This window comes from Anguilla rostrata, chromosome 2, assembly GCF_018555375.3.
Source record: "Anguilla rostrata isolate EN2019 chromosome 2, ASM1855537v3, whole genome shotgun sequence".
NCBI classification, from domain to species: Eukaryota; Metazoa; Chordata; class Actinopteri; order Anguilliformes; family Anguillidae; genus Anguilla; species Anguilla rostrata.
Window position 1 is genome coordinate 34,143,969 of NC_057934.1, and position 24,895 is coordinate 34,168,863.

The 24,895-nt window shown below is 45.9% G+C and overlaps 1 protein-coding gene across 2 annotated transcripts in view; it reads right to left on the minus strand.

Annotated features, from left to right (window-relative positions):
* kansl1a (KAT8 regulatory NSL complex subunit 1a) overlaps positions 1-24,419 on the minus strand; it is a 62,029-nt gene extending 37,610 nt beyond the window's left edge. The window contains exons 1-2 of one of the 2 annotated variants that reach the window (XM_064321764.1): positions 23,005-24,419; positions 5,114-6,611 (exon numbers count right to left, since the gene is read on the minus strand). In XM_064321764.1, the coding sequence (XP_064177834.1) occupies positions 5,114-6,525 (1,412 nt within the window). In that variant the 5' untranslated portion in view covers positions 6,526-6,611; positions 23,005-24,419. The remainder of the gene's footprint in view (positions 1-5,113; positions 6,612-23,004) is intronic. The other variant, XM_064321763.1, reaches the window with a different exon arrangement.
* Between the last annotated feature and the right edge of the window lie 476 nt (positions 24,420-24,895).

Consider the following 24,895-nt stretch of genomic DNA (forward strand, 5'->3'; position numbering starts at 1 on the left):
AAAGCATGCATCTCTCCCTCCAGAGATGATTAAAAATGGAACCGAAAATGGCATCTGGGGTGGGGGTGGGGAATAAATTCCCGCTTTGCAGGAATAGCAGGGGATTCTGGGAGCCCACGAACGAAGGCTCCGTATTTTTAAACCTGGAAAGCGACGAGAAGACCAAACACGCACCCAATTGTTCAGTCTACATAAACTGCCAGCTGTTCATGCTGTCTGGAGACAATTCCACTCGTTTTGTAGTCGCTAATGAAACGCGCGCGCGCGTCTGGTCGATTCCCAACTGTGGTCTGAGGCCGCGTTTTCAAAACAGCAGCGGCACAACATGCAGCACTAAAGTGACGTTCGGTAGAATTTCACAATCAAGGGTGAGAATGAGTAGCGTGACGTCAACGAACGAACACCTTCGCCGGTCAGTGAAGAGGTGACTCAGCCGCTGGACATGGCCTGATAACCAGGCCAGAAAATATCCACAGTACGTGCATGCATACGAACTGAAACGCAGACATAGTTAAAACAGCACCTGAAATTTCAGACTCGCTTTGAGGCACGGCCTTCGGTGCCAACGACGCCGCAGACGCCGGCGCCTCCCTTTTTCCCCGTCGGACGGCAAACGAGCGCCGGCACAGCTGCCAATCAGCGCCTGCGCTCGCCGAGCTTCCGCCCCCCGGCGCTACTCCCTACAGCCGACGGGCCTCCGGCAGGGAGACGTTTCGCTCGCCGAGCCAACACCTGCACGACTTTCAGGTAAAACCGCTTTTCGCTGTTTGAAAAGCTTCAAGAGCTTACGATGATCGAGATGCAGGCACTCGAAAAAGGGAAAACGTGTGCATCAGCGAAACCACCCAACGCCAATTTTGGTTATTTGACCATTTTTCAAATTCATTTCTAAACGAGGCCTGGTACACTTTCTACGCTGTACAGGTCAAGAAATTATAACTCAAAGATACATCTGGATTTACACAAGATGCGCCGTTAACTCCAGAAAGCAAAATGTAAAAAGGTAAACAGCAACAGACGGGAGGCTAAAGCCACAAAGCTTTAAGAAGAAAGGACACAGACTGAATTTTAAAATCAGCTTCCGTAGGCTCTCTTTCACCCGAAGCCCCAGCAGAACCGTGGGACAAAAACGTGAGAAACTGAACGCCGCCCTGACCCGCCAGGAGAGAGCCGCCATCCTCACCGCCCCGGCCCGCGTGAAGAGACGCGCCAACCCTGACCAGCAGCGGCCGGAGAGCCCGCGCTCCTCGCTCTCCGTACAGACACGACAGGGGAAAAAGAGCTCGTAGCTGCGCGTCCTGGCACGAGTCGGGGCCTCCCGCGAAGGCACAAATTCGGCCTCAGCGGCGGGCTGAGGGCGAGGGCGGACGCTAGCGCCGCCGGCGCTCGACGCCGAGAAACGCCCGCGCTCGGGCCTCCAAACTCACCGCTTTTAGGGCACGGCCACTTCGGAAATCGAACTTGGCGTGAGGGCGCCGGCGTTAAAATGCGCATCGCGAAGGCACTTATTCCGTTTGCACAATCATACGAGTCACGAAACAAAGAAGCGTGCAACTATCAAATTTATTTTTCTAAAAACCTAATATACGCGATAGCAAAACCCGCTGCCATTTTGACCCCACATTTTGTATTTTTATCATTCGAAGCTTACCTGACAGCTCTATACAGAATGGTCTGATATTAATTACCAACTTCAAACGAGCCACAGTAAATTCAGTTTGACCCCTCTTCTGTTACTGAAGGCAAAATCTGGCACTGCGTTTGAATGCGTCTCCACTGCCCGGCGAGACCTCAATCTAACCGTCCGCCTGCCTGCTTGCCCAATCAGGCATTTTGTAACGTCTTGAGCCTCAGCCAATGAGGAGAAACCACCATTCAAACAAGCCGCTCCGAGGTCCTCGGACTAATGTGCTTAATATTTCAGTGGAGTCCCAGAACTGGAGCAGTGACCTTCCATTCCCCTTCTGGCTGAAAGGGACCAATGCAGTGGCAGAATGTGTGTGATAAAACAGTGCAGCCATTCATCATCCACGTACAGCATTTTTACCACCATATGCTAACGGCTGTTCTCAGGTCAGCCAATCCTCATCCGTGTACAGCACCACACCACATCACACCACACCACCACAAGCTAACGGCTGTTCTCAGGTCAGCCAATCCTCATCCATGTACAGCACCACACCACACCACCACAAGCTAACGGCTGTTCTCAGGTCAGCCAATCCTCATCCATGTACAGCACCACACCACACCACCACAAGCTAACGGCTGTTCTCAGGTCAGCCAATCCTCATCCATGTACAGCACCACACCACACCACCACAAGCTAACGGCCGTTCTCAGGTCAGCCAATCCTCATCCATGTACAGCACCACACCACACCACCACAAGCTAACGGCTGTTCTCAGGTCAGCCAATCCTCATCCATGTACAGCACCACACCACACCACCACAAGCTAACGGCTGTTCTCAGGTCAGCCAATCCTCATGCATGTACAGCACCACACCACCACAAGCTAACGGCTGTTCTCAGGTCAGCCAATCCTCATGCATGAACAGCACCACACCACACCACCACAAGCTAACGGCTGTTCTCAGGTCAGCCAATCCTCATGCATGAACAGCACCACACCACACCACCACAAGCTAACGGCCGTTCTCAGGTCAGCCAATCCTCATCAATGTACACCACCACACCACACCACCACAAGTCAGACCTTCCTCCAAACACACCCGTTTAGAAGTGTTTAGCCGGCAGTCACATGAATACGCTTGAATCCCTGCACGCAAACATTTTCACCCTTCTTTTCAGCGAAGGTGACTGATGCTGTGTTCCGCGTCAAAACCGAACACTGCTGCTAAGCCAGAATAGCTGCTACTTGGCGGTTTTCCATCAGCAAGGTGAAATGTCGCCTCATTCTTCCACACATACACACACACACACAGACGCACAAACAACGCCTCAGAACCACCCAATACGTGGCTGTATTTTGTCCTTGTCATATTATTCTCACTCTCAAAATAAGATTTAATGAACCGCGCGCAACACTGAGGCACCAAACCCGTTTCACTCAAACGTGGGTATTCAGGGTAGTGCTCATCCTAGCTAACGCGCGCGGCGCAGTACAGACTCACCGCGGTACGGAACGACCGACGCGGAGATTACCCGGGAAATACGGCTCTCTCTGGCATTAACGCACACCAAGACCCAAAGTGTTCCGGCCTGAATCCGGAATGGCGATGAGAGCACAATTCAAAGCCTGGACCAAAACCCACTACTATTTATTTAAATTCATTTAAGCTGCTGAAGGGACCCTATGTTCTTGACCCCAATGAGCCGTGATTTCCAACACCCCACCTTACGGATATGAGTGGGGGATATGTAAACGCTAAACACGTTAATTGTGGGTATTTTCTGACCATTCATGCAGAAGGTTAGAACAGACACGAAGCACGTTCATGTGAGCACACATTTACGCTAATTTTCACCTGGAAGCTGATTTATCATGAGAAGCGTTTAGAAAATCTGAGGAAAACATACACATATTTAGCATGGATGCTACACAAACCGTGATGCATGCAGCCAGAGATGTCTTTGTTCACTATATTCCCAGTGGAAGAGACGATGCGTTCTGACCACAGCGAGGAACCAGGGACGAAACGGAAGAGCCGCGCCCGTCGAGCAAAAACATGACATCACCCAGCGACTTCCGTTTGCAACAGGAGAGGCACTAAATCGAGAGACTTATTTTTGGTTTAACACAACCCAGGTCGCAAGGAAGACAGCTGCATTAAAGACAAAGCTGCATTTTTTATTTTTTTATTTCCATATATAAATGTTAATGTATTTTTTGGTTCTTAAAATGAACAGCATTCGAATATCAAACCATCGTTTGACAGCCCCACAAGCGCTTGTCCCATTGAGAAGCAAAGCCTCAAACGAGCAACGGCGCAGGTGATGCCTTTTTTTTTTTACCTTGAATGGCTTCACGGCGTACGCTTGGATCAGGATCACCCTCAGCCTTGGTCAAATGCCATAACCGCTATCGCTTTCCGTACTCACAGACAGGACTTCCCCTCAAGCCCTCGTTTCACGGTCGTCTTACAAGGTTGCCCGACCGTCCATTCTCTCATCATTTTAACGCCAGCTTCCCCACTTCCTGAACCGATCCGGCGACACACTGGGGAAAATCCTACTGCCACAGCCCACTGACACACCGTCCTCTGTAAACCAGCAACGACCTCTGAGGGGGCCAACACCCACAGAACAAACGCGAAAGGGAACGTTCAGGCAGTGACCGACATTAGCGGTAATTATCATCGGTTAACGGGTGCTTCGGCAGATAATGACTGCCGTCTTGTGCTAGCTTGATCTAAAAAAATGGATGCTTTGGATGTTCTGTAGAACTCAGGAAATAGATGGAATTATATCTAGTGATCTGTCAAAACATGCACCAAAAACAATGGTAAAAAAAAAACCCCTTTAAAAATAACCCATGACATCAAATCGAAAGCCCTACAGTTGGGTAAGCTCATTACGTTTCCTACCTTCTAAAACTGATCTCATCGCTGAGGGGGAAGAAAGTAAACTCAACAGCGGTTACAATGGACTAATCTGAACGTGCTTAAAAATCGTACTGACTAAGTGACGTTTTTCATTTATGATGTAAAATGTCTAAAACTGGAACTGAATGACGAGCTGAATGACGGTAACTCTGTACAGTTACTGAACACAGCTATTTCAGGTTTGGAAACGGTCACATTTTTGACATGAGAAGCAAAGAAAGCAGCGCCGTCGTAAGTGCGTCAACACGAGCGCGTCACCCCCGCAGACGCGAGTCACTTCCCTTTCAGGGTAAAGGCCGGCGCGGCTCCCATCGCCCAGCGCTACAATACGGGCTCCATCAGCGCGGCCAAATAAAACGGGAGGGGCACGCACACACACACCCTATCCTGTGTGGCACAACAACAGAGACATAACTCTTCCCCGACTCGTCCATTTCATTTAGGATCTGCCTGGCAGCGGCTAGGCCTCTTGACCTCACCGAACGGGAGAAGGGAGAAGGAACGAGTACGGGCCCAAAGCTGCGGCCACACGGTCAGTAGTACTCACAGCGAGATGTGGCGCTGCTCGATGTCCACCCTGGTGAGCTCCTCCTCCTCCACGTCGGTCTCGCCGCCGGAGCTGCTCTCGGTGGCGTCCGAGTCGAAGGCGCCCTCGGCGGCGCGCAGGCTGGCCGTGCCGCTCAGCGAGAGGCGCTCCAGCTCGCCGGGCACCGAGCCGCCCTTCAGGAAGCGGCCCAGGCCGTCCTCGGCGCCGGGGTCGCTGGCGGCGCGCCACAGGGCCGCCTCGGCCTTGCGCGTGAGCACGGCGGGGCTGCGCAGGCGCAGGGCGTCCAGGCTGGGCAGCTTGCTGAAGGTGGTCTGCAGGAAGCCGCCCAGCTGCTGCTGCACGTGCCGCTCCACCTGCTTGGCCTGCACCACCTGCAGCCGCTTGCGCAGCCGCCGCAGCCGGCCCTCGATCTCGCCCTGCCGGCTGTGGCTCAGCGCCGTGCGGTCCCTCACCTCCGAGTCCAGGCCGCCGGAGGGGGAGAGGAGCCGGAGGTCGCGGGCCGGGGAGGCGAGCCCCCCGTCCCCGTCCCCACCGCCCTCCTCCTCCTCCTCCTCCTCCTCCTCCTCCCCCCCGTCCGCCGAGGGCCCCTCGGCCCTCCCGCCGGGCGTCCGGGGCCCCGGGTCCGTCCGCCCTCCGGGCGGCGCGGCGAAGGCGGCGTACGCGGCGGGCTCCGAGCCGTTGGCCGCGGCGCGGGACGTCCCCGCCGTTTCCCGCGGCGGCGGCGGCGCCAACTGGCCGGCCGGGTCCCCTTTGGAGACGGAGGGGCGGGCCTCCGGGGGCGGCGGCGGCGCCTGGGCCGCCGAGTCCTGGCCGGCGGGAGGCCTGCCTCCGTTGACCAGGGCCGCGTGGTCCCTGTCGGCGCCCGTCTTGGCCAGCTTTTTGGCCAGGCCGTTGGCCACGGGCGGCTGCCCGCCCGCGCTCATCAGGCTCTTCAGCTGCTCCCCGGAGAGCTCCAGGGTCTGCCGCTTCCTGGGCAGGTAGTCCGAGGCGCCGAAGTAGGAGCCGGGCAGGATGCCGTGGGTCTTGAGGACCGACTGCTTGATGAGGACGCCCTGCAGCTTGAGGGACTCCTTAGTGGAGGGCACGGAGGTGACGTCCGAGCACAGGTACGAGGCCACCAGCGGCTGCAGCTTCCCCAGCGGGGTGGGCGGCGGCGGCGCCTCGGCGGGCTGCGGCTCCTCCCGCCCGCCGTCCCGGAAGTCCAGCGAGCGCGCCTCCTCGCCGGCGGCGGCGGCGGCGGCGGCCAGGGCCTTGCGCTTGACGGCGCCGTTGCTGGAGATGAGGATGTTGCTGGCGTTGCTGTTGTTCTCGCCGCTGCCCGGGGAGAGGGTGGAGGACGGGGGGGCCAGTTTGAAGCGGATGTGGTGAGCTTCGGCCGGCGCGTCGGTCAGAGCGGGCGCCATCGCAGCCATGCAGCGCGGAGGGGCGGGCGCGGCGGCCTCTCCCGGTGCCGAGGCCAGCTCCACGCCAGCCACCTACGGCCCCGCCAGACGACAGCCTGTCGGGGAGAGAGAGGGGGACCGTTAAAAGCGTTACACACACCCTCAGCCCAAACACCATCCCAAACAGGCCTGCACGGGAGAGAGAGGGGGACCGTTAAAAGCGTTACACACACCCTCAGCCCAAACACCATCCCAAACAGGCCTGCACGGGAGAGAGAGGGGGACCGTTAAAAGCGTTACACACACCCTCAGCCCAAACACCATCCCAAACAGGCCTGTCGGGGAGAGAGAGGAGAGAGACGAGCGCCGTCAGGTACGGGGCACTGCGACGTGCACAGATGTGGTGCAGCGAGACCGCGGCAACAGTGGCCCATCCGTTTCCCCACGCAAATCACATTACAGCAATACCTCACGCAGCCAATCAAAACGATCACAGGATCAGTCGGTCGGTTAATGAAAGCACAGACACAAGCTAGAATTGCCTGCCGTCCTCATTCTTCTCAGTAAATTGGATTTGCGTACACCCTAGCTCTAATTCTTTAAATACATCACGGAAGAAAGGGGTTAACAACGTGCCCACGGAAAAAATGACACCGGTTAGCGCCCCGAAAAAGACGTATTCGATTACAGAAGCGGATTAAAAATGCATTTCTCCGCCGCTGCGAAGCGGCGCATGGCAACAGCCCGGTCGCCGTCCTCGTGATGCGGCAGAAGTAACGCTGAATATGATGATGCAATTCCCCCTCCCGGCACCGCGCCGTAACAGGGAGTACACTACAGGAGGCCCGGAGCGGGCGGAGGAGCGGCCGTTTTTCCACGCGCCGAGCGGAAGCTAGCGCTGTGTAGCGACCAGGCTAACCGCTCGAGACGGTCGACGGCCGGGGCAGATACGAGTGCGCGGGCCGAAGGGGGCAAAACCGGGGCTCAACCGGCCTACAAATTTCCTAATGATCCGATACCGTTTCAGTGACCTCCCCCCCATCACTACGGCCTCACTCGCGGCCCAGCGAATCCGAAAAGGCACGGCTGAGCGCCGAGCGGGGGGGAACAACGGCAGCCCCAAGATGAGCTCCAGCGCGTATTAAAGCCCAAGACGCTCCCGCTTGCTCGTGGGCTTCTCCTCCCCAAAAAAGCGACGCGCTCCGAGGCGTTCTTCCCCACAGCGAACCCACAGGAAACACAGCTGGCCGCTTATCCACAGACTCAAACGATACATTTAGCCAAAGCGTTAGAAGGGTATATCCTGGTTTTACGTACCACTTTTTCCCCAAACAGACTGCACTCATAATTGAGGGGGAGGAAAAAAAGAAAACACACGACTGGACTGGAACCATTTGCAGCCCATTCTCCAAAAAATAACACGCGGTGAAAAAGAGGAAGGTCCAATTCTACTTTCTACTTTCTTACTCTCACAATATGCTTTAAAAGTCAGCAACACAGAGGGTTCAAAACATTAACTCATGCAGATTTGTAGCCTTGTAAAAAATCGCTGACAAGGAAAGAATCTTACAGCTGGCACCCATATGCAACAGAAAACATTCCCCGAACGCATTTCCATTTCCAAACACGGGAATCCAAAAGGTGTGATCTTCCTCTCCTGCAATGTGACGGCAGTTGTCCTTGGAATAAACTAATTCTGAAGTTCTCCATTCTTTTTCTGTTGGGCGCTTACGACAGAACGGCAGGTAAGCATTTCCCGTTTTTCTAGATTTTTATGGCCTGTGAAGTTTCACACGGTACTAGACCTCTTTTGCATCATATATGAACGCAGCAGTTTCTCAATCTCAAGAGGACACGACGACCGGCCTGCGCTTATCGTGCCACATCTGACTGAGCAGAATGCCGGCTACACAACGGGAAAAAGGTACTGCAGCAAAGAAAGCTGTTGACAGTTAAACAATATGGAACCCGCATCTCGACAAGTCCTTTAAAGCCTCGTCTGCAGCATGTAGCTGGTCAAACCGTCGGCGCTCAAGGGATTCGATATATCCACTAATACGTGGGCTATTGAAGCAATCGTGGTCGTTTTAACTACAGTCAAATTCCTGGAGCTACACTGTCAAAATATATATTACTCAAAATGCTCAAAAAAAGAAAAAAAAAGAAAGGCAACTACATAATTATTTGCTGAGACGTCCTACTTTCAAACTGATCTGTGAAAACACTGATTTTGGAACGGATTGCCACACAAAACTCAAGGATGGATCTCCCCGGCATACATTTTTAAAGATGCAAGACCAGCACAAACAGAAGGGATGATTGTACTGGACAAAGCGTCTTCCGATTTGCCTATTTTTCCAATATCACCGAGGTGTCTAGCGATGAAGTCGGTTTCAATGGACCCAGCTGTTCACTTTAACAGTACATTTCCAGGAACAGTATGTATCCATCACGTCCCGTCAATAAAAGCAACATACGCTTTTTTGAAGCGAACTACAAACGTATGATTCGGTATTATTCACTGTCGTGGGGTCTATTTGCTGTCTTGCAATATCACGTGAAACAAACCGATGACGCGTTCATTCGGGAGTGCTTTAAAATGACAGCAGCACGGAGGATTCCGGAAGCATGAATCCGGGTTTTACCCACTCTAAAATGCTACGTACGATGAAGAACTCCCTCTCGAAGGGGCAGCCTCTGCCGATACAGAAACCCAATTCTCCCAGTGATTTATCAACACGCCAGAAATAGATGGAAAACATCTGGAGCTTATTTCACAACCCACTCGCATGTTACAAGTTATGGTTGTTTGAAATCAGGGTTTTTCGAACACTGAAATGTCTTCGGTGGGCTGACAAATTGTTTTTTTCAAGCTACCTATATGGCATGGGGGCGGGGGGCGGGGGGACACCCATAGAACAATTACCAATAGTCTGAGCATTTATTGGTACAAGATGGTCATGGTAAAAGAATAAGACGGATAGTGCTGACAACCATTGCTGCTTGTCAGTCAGGCGTCCGCTACAGACCTTATATTCAACAGAAACTGCCTACCTTCATAACGGCGTTTTATAGGTCAATTGGCCAGTTTATTCAAGAGGGATCTGCGGACTTGAAGTTATACATCATTATGCAAAATAATAGGACACAATTCCACGAAAATATCCAAAACATGCACTAATGGTTTGTGCAAATAAACAATCTCTTTACAATGGAATGAAAGTTTGGGATATGGCAATTCTATGCAAATGAATTATTTCAAAGATTAATTCAGTTTTGCTCATGAGCGTGTCTGGACTTTTTAAGTTAGTCTAGTGTTGAATGTTAAACGTGTTTAGCTGATATGCTTGCTACGTCGAAATAGCCACATGTTCTTCATGCACCAAGTGACCGCTGGGGGGAGAGGGGGGGAAAAATTCAGAATTTTAAAAAACAGCCACCCGGACACAGGCGTTTATAATGAGCACACACCAGATTGGTCTGTATGGCGGGCCATTCGCTTGGTTAAAGCTTTCGTGGGTGTTTAGACAAACAAAAGCTACTTTCCTCATCAATTTGGATGTTGCCATAACTCACTTCACGGCAAGTTATGACTGTGCTTGTGAGTGAATAAAGCCACATGCCTCATAATCTGAGGATGTGGCTGGTCTCATGATACCATTGGAAATGTGTTTTCGTGATTAATATTAGTATGCGCAGAAAAAAAAACACCAGCGTATGCACATCATAGGGTGTTTTCATTTACTGTAAAATTCCATAGTGATATATAAGTATTTCCTGAGTAAATGACCAAAATCCACAAACGGTTACATTTATGGCAACTGTCCCCTACAAGTAACACCAGTGACAAATAAGGATGGTGCAAGCATTCTTTGAGTGAATGTATAATAATTATTTAAATACATGAAGGTGCCATCTATGTGGATTCATTAAGTTAAGTCTAATATTGTACCCTAAGTTTTGAGTGACAAAAAAAAAAAATGTATTGCAAGACATGCTGTGATATTACCCCTTACAATGTGTTAACTGGAATTAAAAATTGCAATTGTTTTATTTTCGCCAAACGTTTCTTTTTTATAATCTGCATCAATGCATTGTGGTGTTCTCTTGAAGACTTTACAGAACTTTAGTACATTCCAAATGTAGTGACATACAGTGAGATAACGCTTCGAGGCAGCGGCAGAAAAGCCAGACCGCAGTTCTAAGTCCTATTTTGAGCCAGGAAAACCCCTGCAAATGATCCCCTCACTGTGAATCCTCTCCAAATGATCTCACACTTATTCAAAGTATTCTAATGCCCCCATTTCCGTGAAAGTTTCCCTTCAATACACACACAAGACATTACCAGTAGCACATGGCTGGTCACCACATTAACACCCCAAACAAAGAGACCATCATAACCCGTTTTGCCTCATGCTTCAAATTCATTCAGTGAGGTATATTTCTTCTGATGTCCATCAAAGTGACATTCAGCACCTGGATGTTTTTTTATGCACTGAAAATACATATACTAAAAAGAAAATGTACTGCCTCAAGGATAAAAGGTCAGTCAGAAATTTATGATAATTAAGATTGCAAATGCTACTTAAAATATCACCTTCATACTGAACTTTGAAAATCAAACAATTGTGACTTGCGCCATATTTGCAGGCGACATGAAAGGAACGTGTACCATCTCAATGGAGTAGGGGGGTCTGCATCCTGACCCGAAATATTTAAATAGAGTGCTTTGCACTTGTGCTTGACACAGGCGGATTTGTGCTTTGGTGCAATTTTCAATCAGAGGACTTGCAATGTATGATCTTGCGAAACACAGCCGGAAGGGCTTTTTCTGGCTAATGAATATAGAGTCTGCATATCACAGTTTGGGAGGTACCACCCATGGCAAAACAAAAATAAACATGAGAGATTTTCACTTGCTGGCCTGCACTGCAAACAATCCTGATTTGTAAAACAGAGGTACTGGGAACATGACGCTAATGGTACAATAAAATAGCCACGGCAGGGGGATTAATAATGATACAATTCTAAAGACCTGCGTTATAGTTACTTCTACATTAACCGCTACCAAACAGGGCCAGTGCAACTGAAAAATAAAATGGAAAACCTTAATTTCTTAAGAAACTGGAGGCATAGTCGTCCATTTCCCATTCCTGACAAGTGGTGGTAAAACATATCAAGTGAATGTACACAGAATCAACAATGCATCACGTAACTGTTAAGGATGTTTAGGATGGGGTGACGCATTCAACCTCATCCAACAAGTGTACACTGACAACCTGAGTGTTTCTCAATTAAGCTGTATCTATACGCACAAAGCTTGGAGGCAGCACTGCACCGAACCATATTTCCAAAATATGTTCCCGAACAAAGCAGTACAACTTACAAGTGATCTAGAACATTCTATAGTGGAAAGTTTGCACCAAGTTAGATTCAGCCACATCTCAAGGCGGCAAGGGTTTCTGTTAGTGTTAGATTACAACGTTGCCAGGGCAGAAACTAGTGCGTAATGGCTTACTAACTAGCAAACAAGGAACTGAATGTGGCCTCTGAAAGCAAAGAAGGGTGCTTATTGTGATATGGAATGATGAATCGGTTTGCTGTGTCCTTTATAAGAACACAGCACTTTAAAGGCCTTTGCTTTGTTTTATTTGTGTTACCGTTAAAGCAGTACAAAAATTTAAAAAAGGTGAGTCAAAGTTCTTATTTGCCTGGGGAGAAAGGTGATCACTGCCACAACACATCATCAGATACTGTGTGCTTTGGGATGACCTTCAATGTACTGGTGCTCCAACAACATTTCCCCCCGTTTTATTTATTTATTTATTTATTTTACAATGTCAAAGTCTGGCATACAAATGTGTAATGACTTCCAGGGCAGGATACTATTCTTAAAAATTCCTTTGTTTTTGCTTTGCTTTTTTAAATTACAAAGCCATCTTTATTGGGTAATGATAGTAACCCTCTAAATATGGAACTAGAGAAGCCATCTGAGAAGTCTTGTTAATTGGTGTGGTAGTCCTTTGGGCTACCAAAAAGGCCCAAATCTGATGGCCCAACTGATGTTTTGGTAGCCCAGAAATACCAGTACACATAAATAGGGTCTCATATGTAACTTTTTTGTGGACAGAATCACAGAATCTGGGTTTAAAAACTGGAATTTACACAAATGCGGAATGCCAGGGAATTTCTAGAAATGATTTCACAAAAAGCATTTGGTTAAGTTTGAGCATTGAGGATACCATTTGCGTATGCCTGAGTGCGTGTCGAAACGTACGTTTGGAGAGGATTCTGTAGTGGTATGAATGTTTCTCTAGGCACACACATTCCATTTAAATAAAATGAAGAAGCTACTCCCCCCTTCCTCATTTGCACTGGATCCCTTTATGGTCATCAAAAACATGCGCAAACATTTTGGCCACGGAAGTATACACTTTTTATATTGCGGAGACTGGTGTTAATTGCAAAAATGGTGGATCTACAAAACCTGCATCAATCAGCTTCCGGTTATGGTGTCATTTGAAGGAATCGGCCCCTTATTGGACACGAGGCTGTCACATGATTGCGCAATATGGCACACTGTTCTGCACATGGGTGCGTACAAGTCACTGCACACCCAGACAGCTGTCTAACCTTGCATTAGCAAAAGATTTTGCAACATGTCGCCCTTAAAACCAGATTTGGCTGAGGTATTTAATGCACACTAAGGACAATCAGAAGAATGCTGTTGGTAAGAGCTAGAATGCAGGAATCCAAACCGAGCTGTCCAGCACCTGTGCTAGTCAGCAGATCCATCCCCCTTTCCCATAATGCGGCATAAATGCATTCAGCCTTTGGCCTCGATTCAGCTTTCATTTCCCTAGCAGATGTGCCACTTGTTTTCTACCACTGTTGACAAGAGCACATGCACCCCCTTAAGTCTTACGCATTTAAAACATTATTACACAAAACACATCAGACACTGCAAAAGGTTACACTTGCTCCAACAGGCAACACCCAAGCTGCCCGTGGACACAAGTCCAGAAATCCAGCCATTTCTGCTCGCTGTAGCAACAGTGAGGTACTTCCAACAGCCAATAAAGAAATAACCATTCTACACTGCTGTGTTCCCATAAAACAGCCATTCTCTGTAACCACTAAACGTGCATTTTAACACGCAAGGGAAAAACTGAAGACTTTGGAGGCAAGGAATTTAAGGCGGGACAACAACATGAGGGTTTATTTAAAGTTGTAAACTGCTTTCACAGGAACAGTTGTTGACTACGAATCATGAAATCAATAACAAAGTCCTAGGCTTGGCTAGATATCATTTTATTAATTTATTACCCTTAAACCAGGTCGATAATGATGTACAGTTCTTCATATTCAAACATTCACCAATGTGCGTTGACAATGCAGTACAACTATGGGCTGTTGACTGGCAATAATTTGACACGTTGTTCTATATAGCCTATCCAATTACAATGCTCAGAAAGAAAATAAGACTTTTAAAAAACTCTGCATTACAATACAGATATAAAATGTAAAAAAACAACTTTCATAGAGAGAATATATAGCTACACTATCTGAATATATACAGTATTCGAATGTTCCTCGGTCTTTTTTCATGGTTTTGGCTAGGCCCCTCAGTTCCAGTGAAGGCAAATCTTAATGCTACAGCATGCAATCACATTCTAGACTATTCTGTGCTTCCCCAACAGTTTGGAGCAGGCCCTTTCCTGTTTCCTGACCCCAGGCACACAGCAAGGTCCATATAGAAACAGTTCTGTCGAGAACAGTGTGGAAGAACTTGACTGGCCTGCACAGAGCCCTGACCTCAACCCCATCCAACACCTTCCAATTGGAAGGCAAGCTGTGAGCCAGGCCTAATCGCCCAATCACAAATGCTGTTCTGGCTGAATGGAAGCAAATCCCAGCAGCAATGCTCCAACATCTGATATAAAGCCTTCCCAGAAGAGTGGAGTTTGTTACAGGAGCAAAGAGTGGACCAACTCCATACTAATGCCCATAATTTTGGATGAGATGATGTAGGCTGTCATGTGTCCACATACTTTTGGCCATGAAACATATACATAAACATATAGGCTCCAAAGACATTTGGCACCACAATATTTGAAAACCAAGCATCAAAATGGAAATGTGTATAACATTCTAACAAATGAAAAAAATTTGAATTTTGAATTCCTAAAGACTACTGCCATTCTGAGCAAGTCACATCTTGGGTGTTCAGAGACACTCACTATATATGCTATCAACTTAAAAACAAAACAAACAAAAAGCTTAAATGGCTGAATAGACATGCATACTGAGTATTGTTATTAGCATGTGATAACATGTCATCAAAACTGCAATGAATCTCATAGGCAACCCACATTTGCATAAAATGTGTTATTTTGTAGAGGCTGCACAGAGGCTTGCGTTCTGGAGTTTGCATATTAGCCTAATAACGAAGAAACGCAACAAGTTCAATGAGCAGTTTCAATAAAAACAATACAAAAATAGCTTGACCAGAAGTCGCTCTATTACAAAGTGGTATTTTCACTAATATCTATTTTTAAAGCTTTGGAGCCTGGAGACATGAATTAGATGATAAACAATGACAAATTGATGCACAACACAAACAGTGCTGACAAGCCAGGCAAACTACTAAGTGCCAAACTACAAACTACTTCACTAATAAGTGGATTTTCAAATTAGATTTCACTCGTTTAATTCACAACTGAGGTAGAAAAATAAAAAATAATTACAATAAAAGTATGGAATGGCAGCTAGCCAACTGAAACCCAGATGGTTCCATATTGAAATGCTTGTAATTCTTTACTTACTATTACACTAAACATTAACTAAAACAGCTTGTTCGCTTTAAAGGAGAGGAAAACTGAGTAGATAGTCATCTTGCCCTCATATCTTGCCAATTTAAGATAGACTATTGTACAGAAGGGATAGGAGCAGCACTCTTGTTCATACATAGTAATAGATGACAGTGTAAGATTGACATGAGGGCAGTAATGAGGGAGACTACATTTCAGATATTTAAGTTGCAAGCTGGTTAACCTGCCTGCCAAGAATTTGGTAATGATGTCGAAGATTATTTTTAAATATATATATATATATATATATATATAAAATCACAATTAAGGTAGTCTAAAACATACTGCAAACTAGCTGGTTTCAAGCATGTGCAACTAAATGCTTATTTGATAAACATAAGCTGCAAGATATCATCTGAATTGGTCCCTGCAGAGGGGGGAAAAAAGGGACATTCTCCATTACGGGCAGCAGTGTGGGGGTAGTTATGGGTTCACACTGAGAGCAAATCACAGACAGAACTCCCCTGAGAGACAGTTGCACAACTGGCAAGCACAGGCCCAGGAGCATTAAAGGGTAACGTGACATCACAAGTAGCACGAGCTCGGAAATGTAAACCAATTACACTACAATAATATTTTCAACAGATCTGTGAGACGCACACTTCAAGGCAGCTTTACTATCACTTTCATCTGCACACTCTCCAACACATAAACAATATAAATAAAGAAACACGCTCCCAGCAGGACATGTTTAAAGCACAGTTACCTTCCTATACTGACCTTTGCTTCCTGAAATGGACTACAAGAGCAATTAAATCTTATACAGCCATGCGTTTGTTGCAGCACATTCAAAAGGAAGATAATGGCAGGGCAAGGGCAGCAATTCTGCAAATCATACCAATACTGTTAGCGGACAAGTTAAGTAAACTGAATCAATGAGCGGAGGGAAGGTTTCACCCAAATCAGCAACCCCACCTGGCGCGGACCCCAACTGCGCCGGAAAATGGGCAAGGAGAGCAAGGGCTTCAACTGAAGTGTCACTGGAAGGTGAGAAACGCGGCTCATGAATTGAGACTAGCGTCCTCAAAGGTGAACCCCACTGGAAGTCCCCCCCCACTGAACGGTTTTAAATGCGGTGCCTTCGGGAGGTTTTCCCACTCACAGACCGCAATACTGAGGATGCCGTCCGGGGACTGAAGAGGGTGCGACAGGCACGGTGGACAGTCAAAATGCTACAGGAGTCAAACTACGCCCTTTAACAAACAGAACACTGCACTTCGTCTACCCTAGACTGTACCTAATTGTGAACACAAGTTCAAGCTCAGTGTGGCATGTTTCAAGCACGTACTCAGTCATCATTTCAATGCTTGCAGGGTTATTAAAAAAAATAATAATAATAATTTAAAAAGCTCAAACCACTTAAAAAGGAAAGCCAAGGTAGAGCCAGTTCAGGTAAAATTACTGGCCTCAGGCCTTAAGTAAAGCCAACTATGCAGATTGAGATTTCTTCAGAATTCACTGTACTGAACTGCCTGGGAAAAGAAGGAAGAACCAAATCTCAAGCAGCCTCTTTTTCAATCCCGAGGCCCTGGGCGGACATCGGACACCCTCTGGTGAGGCCCCAGACAATACTCACCGACAACAAGGGGGCTTTAAGATGCCCTCACACAGCCAAGATGTCTATTAACTGAAGGAAGCAAGGCTTTACAGTCACTGGCGACAAGGAAAGCGGAAGCACTTTAACAAGAGAAGAGCAAAGATTTTGACCATCAGAAGAAAAAAAAATTACCCCCTAAATTACCCTAACCCCCCCCCAGTACAGTCGAAGTAAAAGTCTGTTAATATGACCGCCACCGATCTCGCGAAAACGTACCCGTTTATTTTTTGTGTCTTTATCATGCTCATGCCTCATTCATCCTACATACACCATGGCAGACGAAAATGAGCACCCCAGAGAAGTTCCATTCCAGGTGGCATCTCTTGCTTACAGGACTGAGTATAACCAAGTTCCGCCGTAAGTCAGGTCAAAAGTCCATTTAATGAAACGTCCAGCTCTCCGGCGACAAACGACACCGTAAATCTATTCTTTCTAATCGCCAAGTCAGAAACCACCAGCCACCTCAAGGACTGCAGGGCACACACCCAAGATACGGTACTGCCATCGCTATTCAAACTCAACGCGCACCAAACCGAACGCTGTCTTAAGGGCACGGTCTCTCCATCAAAGCCTGTTTTCAGCTTGCTCCTCGCGCCCATCTGCACGGCAGCAGTTCGGCGCCAGTTCCAAAAACAGACAATCGCTCTCGCTCGTTATGAACACAGAACAGTCAAGAACCACTTCTTGCCTCTTGTTCACACACACAAAGTAAGCGGGAACATAAATAAGCCCACCCTAGTGGAACAATCAGAGCCATTCCATAGCGTACAAACAGCGGCCCCCTGTACAGAGACAGCCACCATGCAAGTCTGCGCCGGTCGCATTGAATTAACTGCGAAGGAGGTCTGTAATTACATTAACCTACTCATTTTCATGGCTGCATTCGCCGCACAATGAAAGGGACGGCTCTCAGTGAAACTCCGCAGTATTTGAAAACTCCTGAATGGCAGAACCACAGACAAGACCGTGGACCAATATTCGAAAGTATAATTTCCCATTCTGTGATACAAATGGACTTCTCTAAATCGTTTCCACACAAAACGTATCTACGTAATGAGTTGAGCAGAGAGCAACGATCAATTATATACATGTACAAATTCAAGAGGAATGCGCACACAGACATTTAGCAAAGAGGTTTTCACTCATCTATACTTCACCAGAACTAAGAAAGAATTCGTATGCATTAAGTTAGTAACCATGAGCGCTAATGCAATTAGTGCATTTCACAAAATGCATGAGGGGGGACAGGGGACACTTGACATTCACTGAATAAAAGATTGAAAAGGGTAAAAAGAAAAAAAGTTGGGCAATCCTGGAAGAAAGTGCCCGCATTCATGCTTCAAAAACCTTTCAGATTTTGCATTCAGGAGAAAATTATAACCTACAAATGAACTATGGTTTCGCTGTATACTTTTGTTTCATTTGCTAAAAGTCTCTTTCCAGCAGTTGAACAATTACAGTATTATTTCATTGAAATAAAGTGTGATGTCAATGGGGGGAAATGGCAGTTAAGGCTCAACCAACTGACACGGGGAACTGCAAAAGTGATAGCCCAAAGCAGCCTTCCAAGTAAATGCAAACGTTACTTACACTTCCCCCGCCCCACAGACTCAGTTTGGTGAGTTCTCACGATTAACTCAAACTGTCTGTGAGTGAGAAAAATTATGATTCCTTATAAATGTATGTCAAAGTTCAGGGTCAATATTTACTGAATCCCAGCCAGTTTCAACAAAGCAGATCATGCTTCAAACTTACCTGACTTAAGAAAAGCATCCACAATGCATGACTAATGCCTTACATGTATGTATACCATTTTTAATTGAACATATGGCCAGGAAATAGCTTACAAGCCTGTGGAGACCAAGCAGTTTACAACTTAAAAGTTAAGTTACATACAGTAACAGATTGTGCTCCAACACTCGGTTTTGTGAAGACATTTGACTACGATTCAAACTACTTTGCTTTATATAAAAAAAGCCTTCTCAGCTCCAAGGAAATGAAAGAAATATTTTAAATTGTTCTTTCAAAGCACATTTTGTCAAAGAACAGCTGTCCTGGCTATTCCCACATGGGCCTATTCACAGTTTCACTGAAGGAAACAAACTGATTCCACAACAACACAAAAGGTATCCAAATGAAAGGATCTCCCACCTTTAAACACAATTACGGAGAGGCTTTGCACCGATACCAATTGTTTTAAGCAATTACAATATTCTGAATGACACCATGATAAATCTCAGAAAATAAAGTGCCCGTGCTAACCTTCTTTCCAGCTAAACCCTAAAATTTCCACCATGTTAACAGAATGTTAACATCAATGCTGCAGGAACTGCATGGAAATGGATATGAGCCTAATTGGCAAAATGCACAAGTGTCACTATATTCACACTCATTTGCCCTCATTTTACGAAATAAGGGTTACCCAGCCATCTACCCAATTCTCATGTGACTAGACGTGTGTGAGAATCATGTCGACGGCTGGTTATTTCAGGAAGGTTACAATGACAGCATAAACAACATAAACAAGAGGCCAGTGACTGTCCCTTCCCTTACAGCTGGATTAGCCATCCTATCCTATGTCCCTCCTGGTCCTAAGGGACACATGTCTGCAAGGTCCTTCTAATCTTGGTTCTGAACTTTCTAGAGGCCGGATCAGTGGAGTTCAGCCAACACCTCCCAGCCTTCTTCTCCACACCACCTCACTTCCTGAAAGGTTTCCTCCACTGCCCGCATTTTGACATTCTCGAGCCGTTACTCAAATCACGGCCTTCGAGGTCCAAGAACTGCTGGTTTTCCACCCTCCCTTTACCTGGAAGTCAGGTGTGAATAGAGTCTAGCCAATCAGTAGCACTAACTGCTTCATTAATTACCAAGGGGGAAAAGAAACCAGGGCTGGATTTGGATTCAAAGTCCAGATTTGAGTATCCATGTTCTATAGGAAACAGAAACACACACACACACACACCTTCAAGTATGTGTTCCCATGTAAAATTTAGTCTAAATCAGGCTCAAGGTGAGCACAGGTAATGAAGCACAGGCATGACCCCTGAGCGATCACAAATGAATTAGAGGATTCAAGGTGCCAATGATGTGTTTATTCTCCTTCAGATGGTTTTGCTTTCTAAAAGCCTTGAATTAGGATTATCCAGAGTACCAAGACATGACAATTACCATACTGGTTAAAATGTAAAACACTGTATACAAGCAAGTTTAAAGAATATGTGGAGCGTTCAACAGCCTTTTAACCTATGCTGACAAATTACATTTCCTATATTCATATTTATGGAATTTCAACATGCAATTCAATAGATATTCAAGTTATTTCACAGTGCCTTTATTTATGCAAGATTTCACTGGTAAATAAAGGTCCAAACATCTGGTTTTAAAGAAGATTACCCAGTTTTTTTTTATTTTTTTTTAAACAGTCTCAAGAAATCCAATTTCAACAGCAACACTACATTTCATTGCCCTCTCCCCCTCAATCGCCAGATGAAGGTTATGCACAACTGCTGAAATATCTTGATAAAGGGGTTGTTACCTACATTCACTTCCACTGCCTTTGACCACAAAAGGACAAAAATAAACCAAAAGCTCAAAATAAAGGCAATGCTTCAGCACCTCCCTCACCTACAAAATGAAAACTATACAAAGCATGCAGAACATTTATGACTACCGCATGCACACACTTGCACTGAGGGCCACAGAATCACTGACAGGACATTATGTTAAAACATTTTCCAACCACTGACCTTCTGCTTTTGCTCCAATGCACAGTCACAGAGCTGGGATTAAGGGAGCACATTCTTCAGATCTGGAGTTAAGGGGCAGCATTTCCACACCAATGCTTACACGAGTGGGGACTGAAGGGCCAAATACGACTTCAGTCACCAGCGACACACCTGGCTGGCTTACATTCCCTTCTTTCCAAGCTCCGACTCAGTCAAAGACAAGCTCGTCTGTGGCCACCATACATGAAATGATACGGTCATTTTGAGGTGTTGAATGAGTCAGATCTTTTAAAAAAAAAAAATGCTGAGCAGTGATCAGGTTAGTCAGTGATTATGAATGTTTTCCAACCTGATGCAAACATTTGTGTGTCAATCAGCTTTTATGCAGGTTGGTACCAAAGGCTGACTAGGGGGAGGAGAAGATGTGCCCCTGTTCATTACTTCGAAGCAGTTAAAGCATCTGATGCTTGCCCTTGGGTTGCCCTGTGGTTTTCACATCTATGTACTTTGAAACCAGTTAAGAAGAATCACACAGCTACCCAACCCTGAACCTTCCATAAATACAAAGGTCTTTTGACTGCCTACATCATAATGAAAGCAACAAAACTGCTGCTTTAATATTCAAATATAAACCCTCAATCAGGGAGAGACCCGTCCAAGCACAAAGTCATCAGAACAAGATTTATTTTTGGACAAACACATGGCAAAACTGTGGATAGAATGTTTAGTGCAAAAATAATTTTAAAAAATTTAAATATCTAGTCTAAATCATGAAAGCTTAAGCAAAGACAGGCAAATTGTGCATAATAGATTACAAAGCGAGCAAATAATCAGGTTAAAGTTCAACGTAGGTTCATTAAGGGAACCATATATTTAGTTAATACGAACTACAAAGAAAATAGAACAAAACTGATTACCTGGTTAGGCAGGATCTTAAAAGTAGCTAAAATAAAAAAAACAATGTAGCTACAGCAGGGGCTAGTGACAGTATGTGCACCGCCAGAACTCAAAAGGCAGATTATGTAATTCACCCAGTTACAGAAAACTCCCCCGTCCGCTCAAATCAGATGAGGTAACGTTATTGTTGTCACAATATGCCAAAAGACGGATATTTAAAACGCCTCGGATGTTGAACCTGTGTCACTGTGTAAGGCTTAGAGCCAAACTGCATTCGTTAGACACTGTCCAAACTCAGGACACATTCATTTCCCAATAATCCTCGTTCAACTAAGTAGTGAGCTATAACTTATGTTAAAGCCCCAATTTAGCCTCAGGCGCGAAGGCTGGCACGTTTAGGTACTGATAAGGCACTTTGTTTTACCAAGCTAGCAAACGGTGAGAGAAAACGTGGCGCCTTAAAATTCCATACACACCTTTACTGCGAATATTGCAAAATACGTAGAAATGATATATCGATACAAGCTAGCTAGCCAACGTAATACACCGATGAGCATGGGGCGCGCTCAAGTTTATTGACCCATTCACTCACATATACGGGTTACGCGTAAATTACATTACCCAACGTCGGCCTAACGACGAAAAAAAATCAAAATAAACTCTAAAACGCACACATGTGCCAATAAAAAAGATGCAAACAAATAAGCAAAAAGTTTTAACTCTCTAGTTACAACCCTCGTCTAACTTAACTTGCAACCTACTTGCTTGATAACGTTAGCCACCTCACTGTATCCCCAGCCAAGAATGAATTCTGTGAGCGAACGTTATTTCGTCAAATGAGCAAACTAGCTAAAGGGTAAAAACTAAATAAGCTGGCTGACGCTACAATAATTTTGTAGTACGCTCGCTAGTCACCAAATGTTAGCATTTCAAACCGATTCATCTAAAGCTTGCTTACAAGCCAAGGACAGACCGTTTTTAAGAACGGTAGATAGCGCTAACGTTTTCAGGCGAAGTGAAGCTGTTAGCTAGCCATCCAGCTAAGTTCAACCAAATATTACTGCAATAAAACCAACTTATTACATCATCATTTCCATCGGCAATTTATCTTTGGTTATAAAAAAAATAACTTTACAAAATTACAACAAATAACGTAGCTAGCTACTTTGCTATCTATATAGTCTATGTAGCCGGACAGAAATTTAAAAGGTCAGCCAGTCACTCAGTACAAAGGCAGCTACGTACGCTACATTCACGGGTGCAGCGAAATGCACGGATATCAACACAATTTATTTTGTCTGCATTTTATACGGTGATAATGTTGAAATAAAGTAACTAACAAGCAAGCTGGCGCCCAGCCTGCCTAGCTAGTAAGCTAGCTAGCTATACAGCTAACAAAGAAAAAGGAGGAACCTACCACGTGATGAGGCAGAGTCCCGGGGAATTTCAGCAACAATTCCCCGCAGTTCGCAGGAAAATAAAAAAGAAAAAAATAATAACAAGGATAACAGCGTAATGCGGACAATCCCTTCCTTTCTAGTCGAACCCGTTTCTAATGGGCTCCGCGGTGTGCTATCCCGTGTCGCTCTTATCTCGTAATCACGAAATGGGCGAAACAACAACCAGTAAGAAACAGACTTCGCTAGGTAGTTAATATTGTAGAACGAAAAACTGGATCCTGTCCGGTCCGACTGTTTTTCAATATCAATTGTTTTCCGCGTTGCTTTATTCCAGACTCTTTCTTGATCAAATCTGGCAATATCTACCACGTTTATCTTGAATATTTTTTGTTGTTCTGGGAGAGCGACGCTCGGAAAATGGCGGCTCGCTCCTCTCCCTCGGATTTCGAGTCTGACAAACACAGAATCGGATAGTAGAGTCGCGGCGGGAGACATTCCTCCTGTTCGCCGCTAGAGTGAAGGGCTGGTACATCGAGGACGTACGTGTTGGTGCCAGAACCACTAGAGGGTGCTTACCATCAACGTGCGCAATAATATGCAGACCATGCAACGAACCGAAATTGCGTGTTGATGAACGCCATAGTGGCTCTACCTGTAGCAATATAACTTACACATAAGTATGCACCAGTCCACTGTTTGAGCCTCATTACCGAAATTAAACGACAGTTACACTGAAAGTAAAGATATATAGCTTGGTAAACTATTCAAGCGATTAATAATGTTTATTCGGCGGGCTCAAGATTTAAGGAAAAATGAAGTCAAAAATGATTAGGGCAAGATTTAGGGGAAAATGAAGGCAATGAGAATCATAATGGCCAACACAAGAACAGTCAATTTATGCAGGACAGATTATTCAGACTAAAACAAATACATGTTTGGCTGGACTTTAACGTCAGATATGTATATATTTTTTAATTCAACTAGTTCCCCGCTAGAGGGAGGTCAGCACATTACCGCAGTGCTAGACTGACTGGCATTGCAAAAGCATTGAATTCTTATTCTGGGGCGGGGCGCGGGTATGAGAGATGGCGGGAGGGAAGACGCCCCAGCAAGAGCGGAACACACTTCGTCTTTAGTGAGCTTTTCACATGGTGTATCATCTCACACAACACGGTAACAGTAGCCTTCATGGAACACGAGCAAATTATGACTTCGTGTGGCGTAAAAGATTTCCAAAACGCCCTTGGTGGAGCAATTAAAATATTCTTCAAACCAGTGCCACGCGCATGCAACTATGCAAAAGCAGTCACGCGTCATAACGCCAAGCACGTTCAGGCTTTCATTTCTGTGTCGCAGTGCTCTTTGTGGGGACAGCTCTTTCCCTCTCTCTACTGGTGAAATCTCTAAACATGTTATCATTTTTAATGGTCACGTAAAAAGAAAATTAACACCTACTTGCCTACACACTAAATGTACCGCTTCCGTAATACTGAACTGCATCCACACCAGCCATAAAAATATTTATTTTCGGATTCAATGTTGGCTATACCCCTGTTAAAAAAATTGACATCATTTTTAACGCGTCGAGCTGCATGTAATTTTATACTCTTGAAAACCCACGCCTATTTTTTTATTAAGCAAACTGATGTTGCGTAGAACCACGCTTATCCTGCTTGTCAACAATACGGAATCGCACGTGACCACAAAGTTCATTATTTATGCCATTGCAATTTCTCTTGACTTTTGAGGTGGCGCCACCACGCGCTAAAACGACATTTCCCTATGTTGGCTGCCTGCTGTAAAAATGAGATGCGGCTGAAACGAAGCCCTACATCATGAATTAATGGAACCATTTTTATTTTCAATTAATTCAAATTTTAAGTCGACACCCATCCTGCAGACATCAGC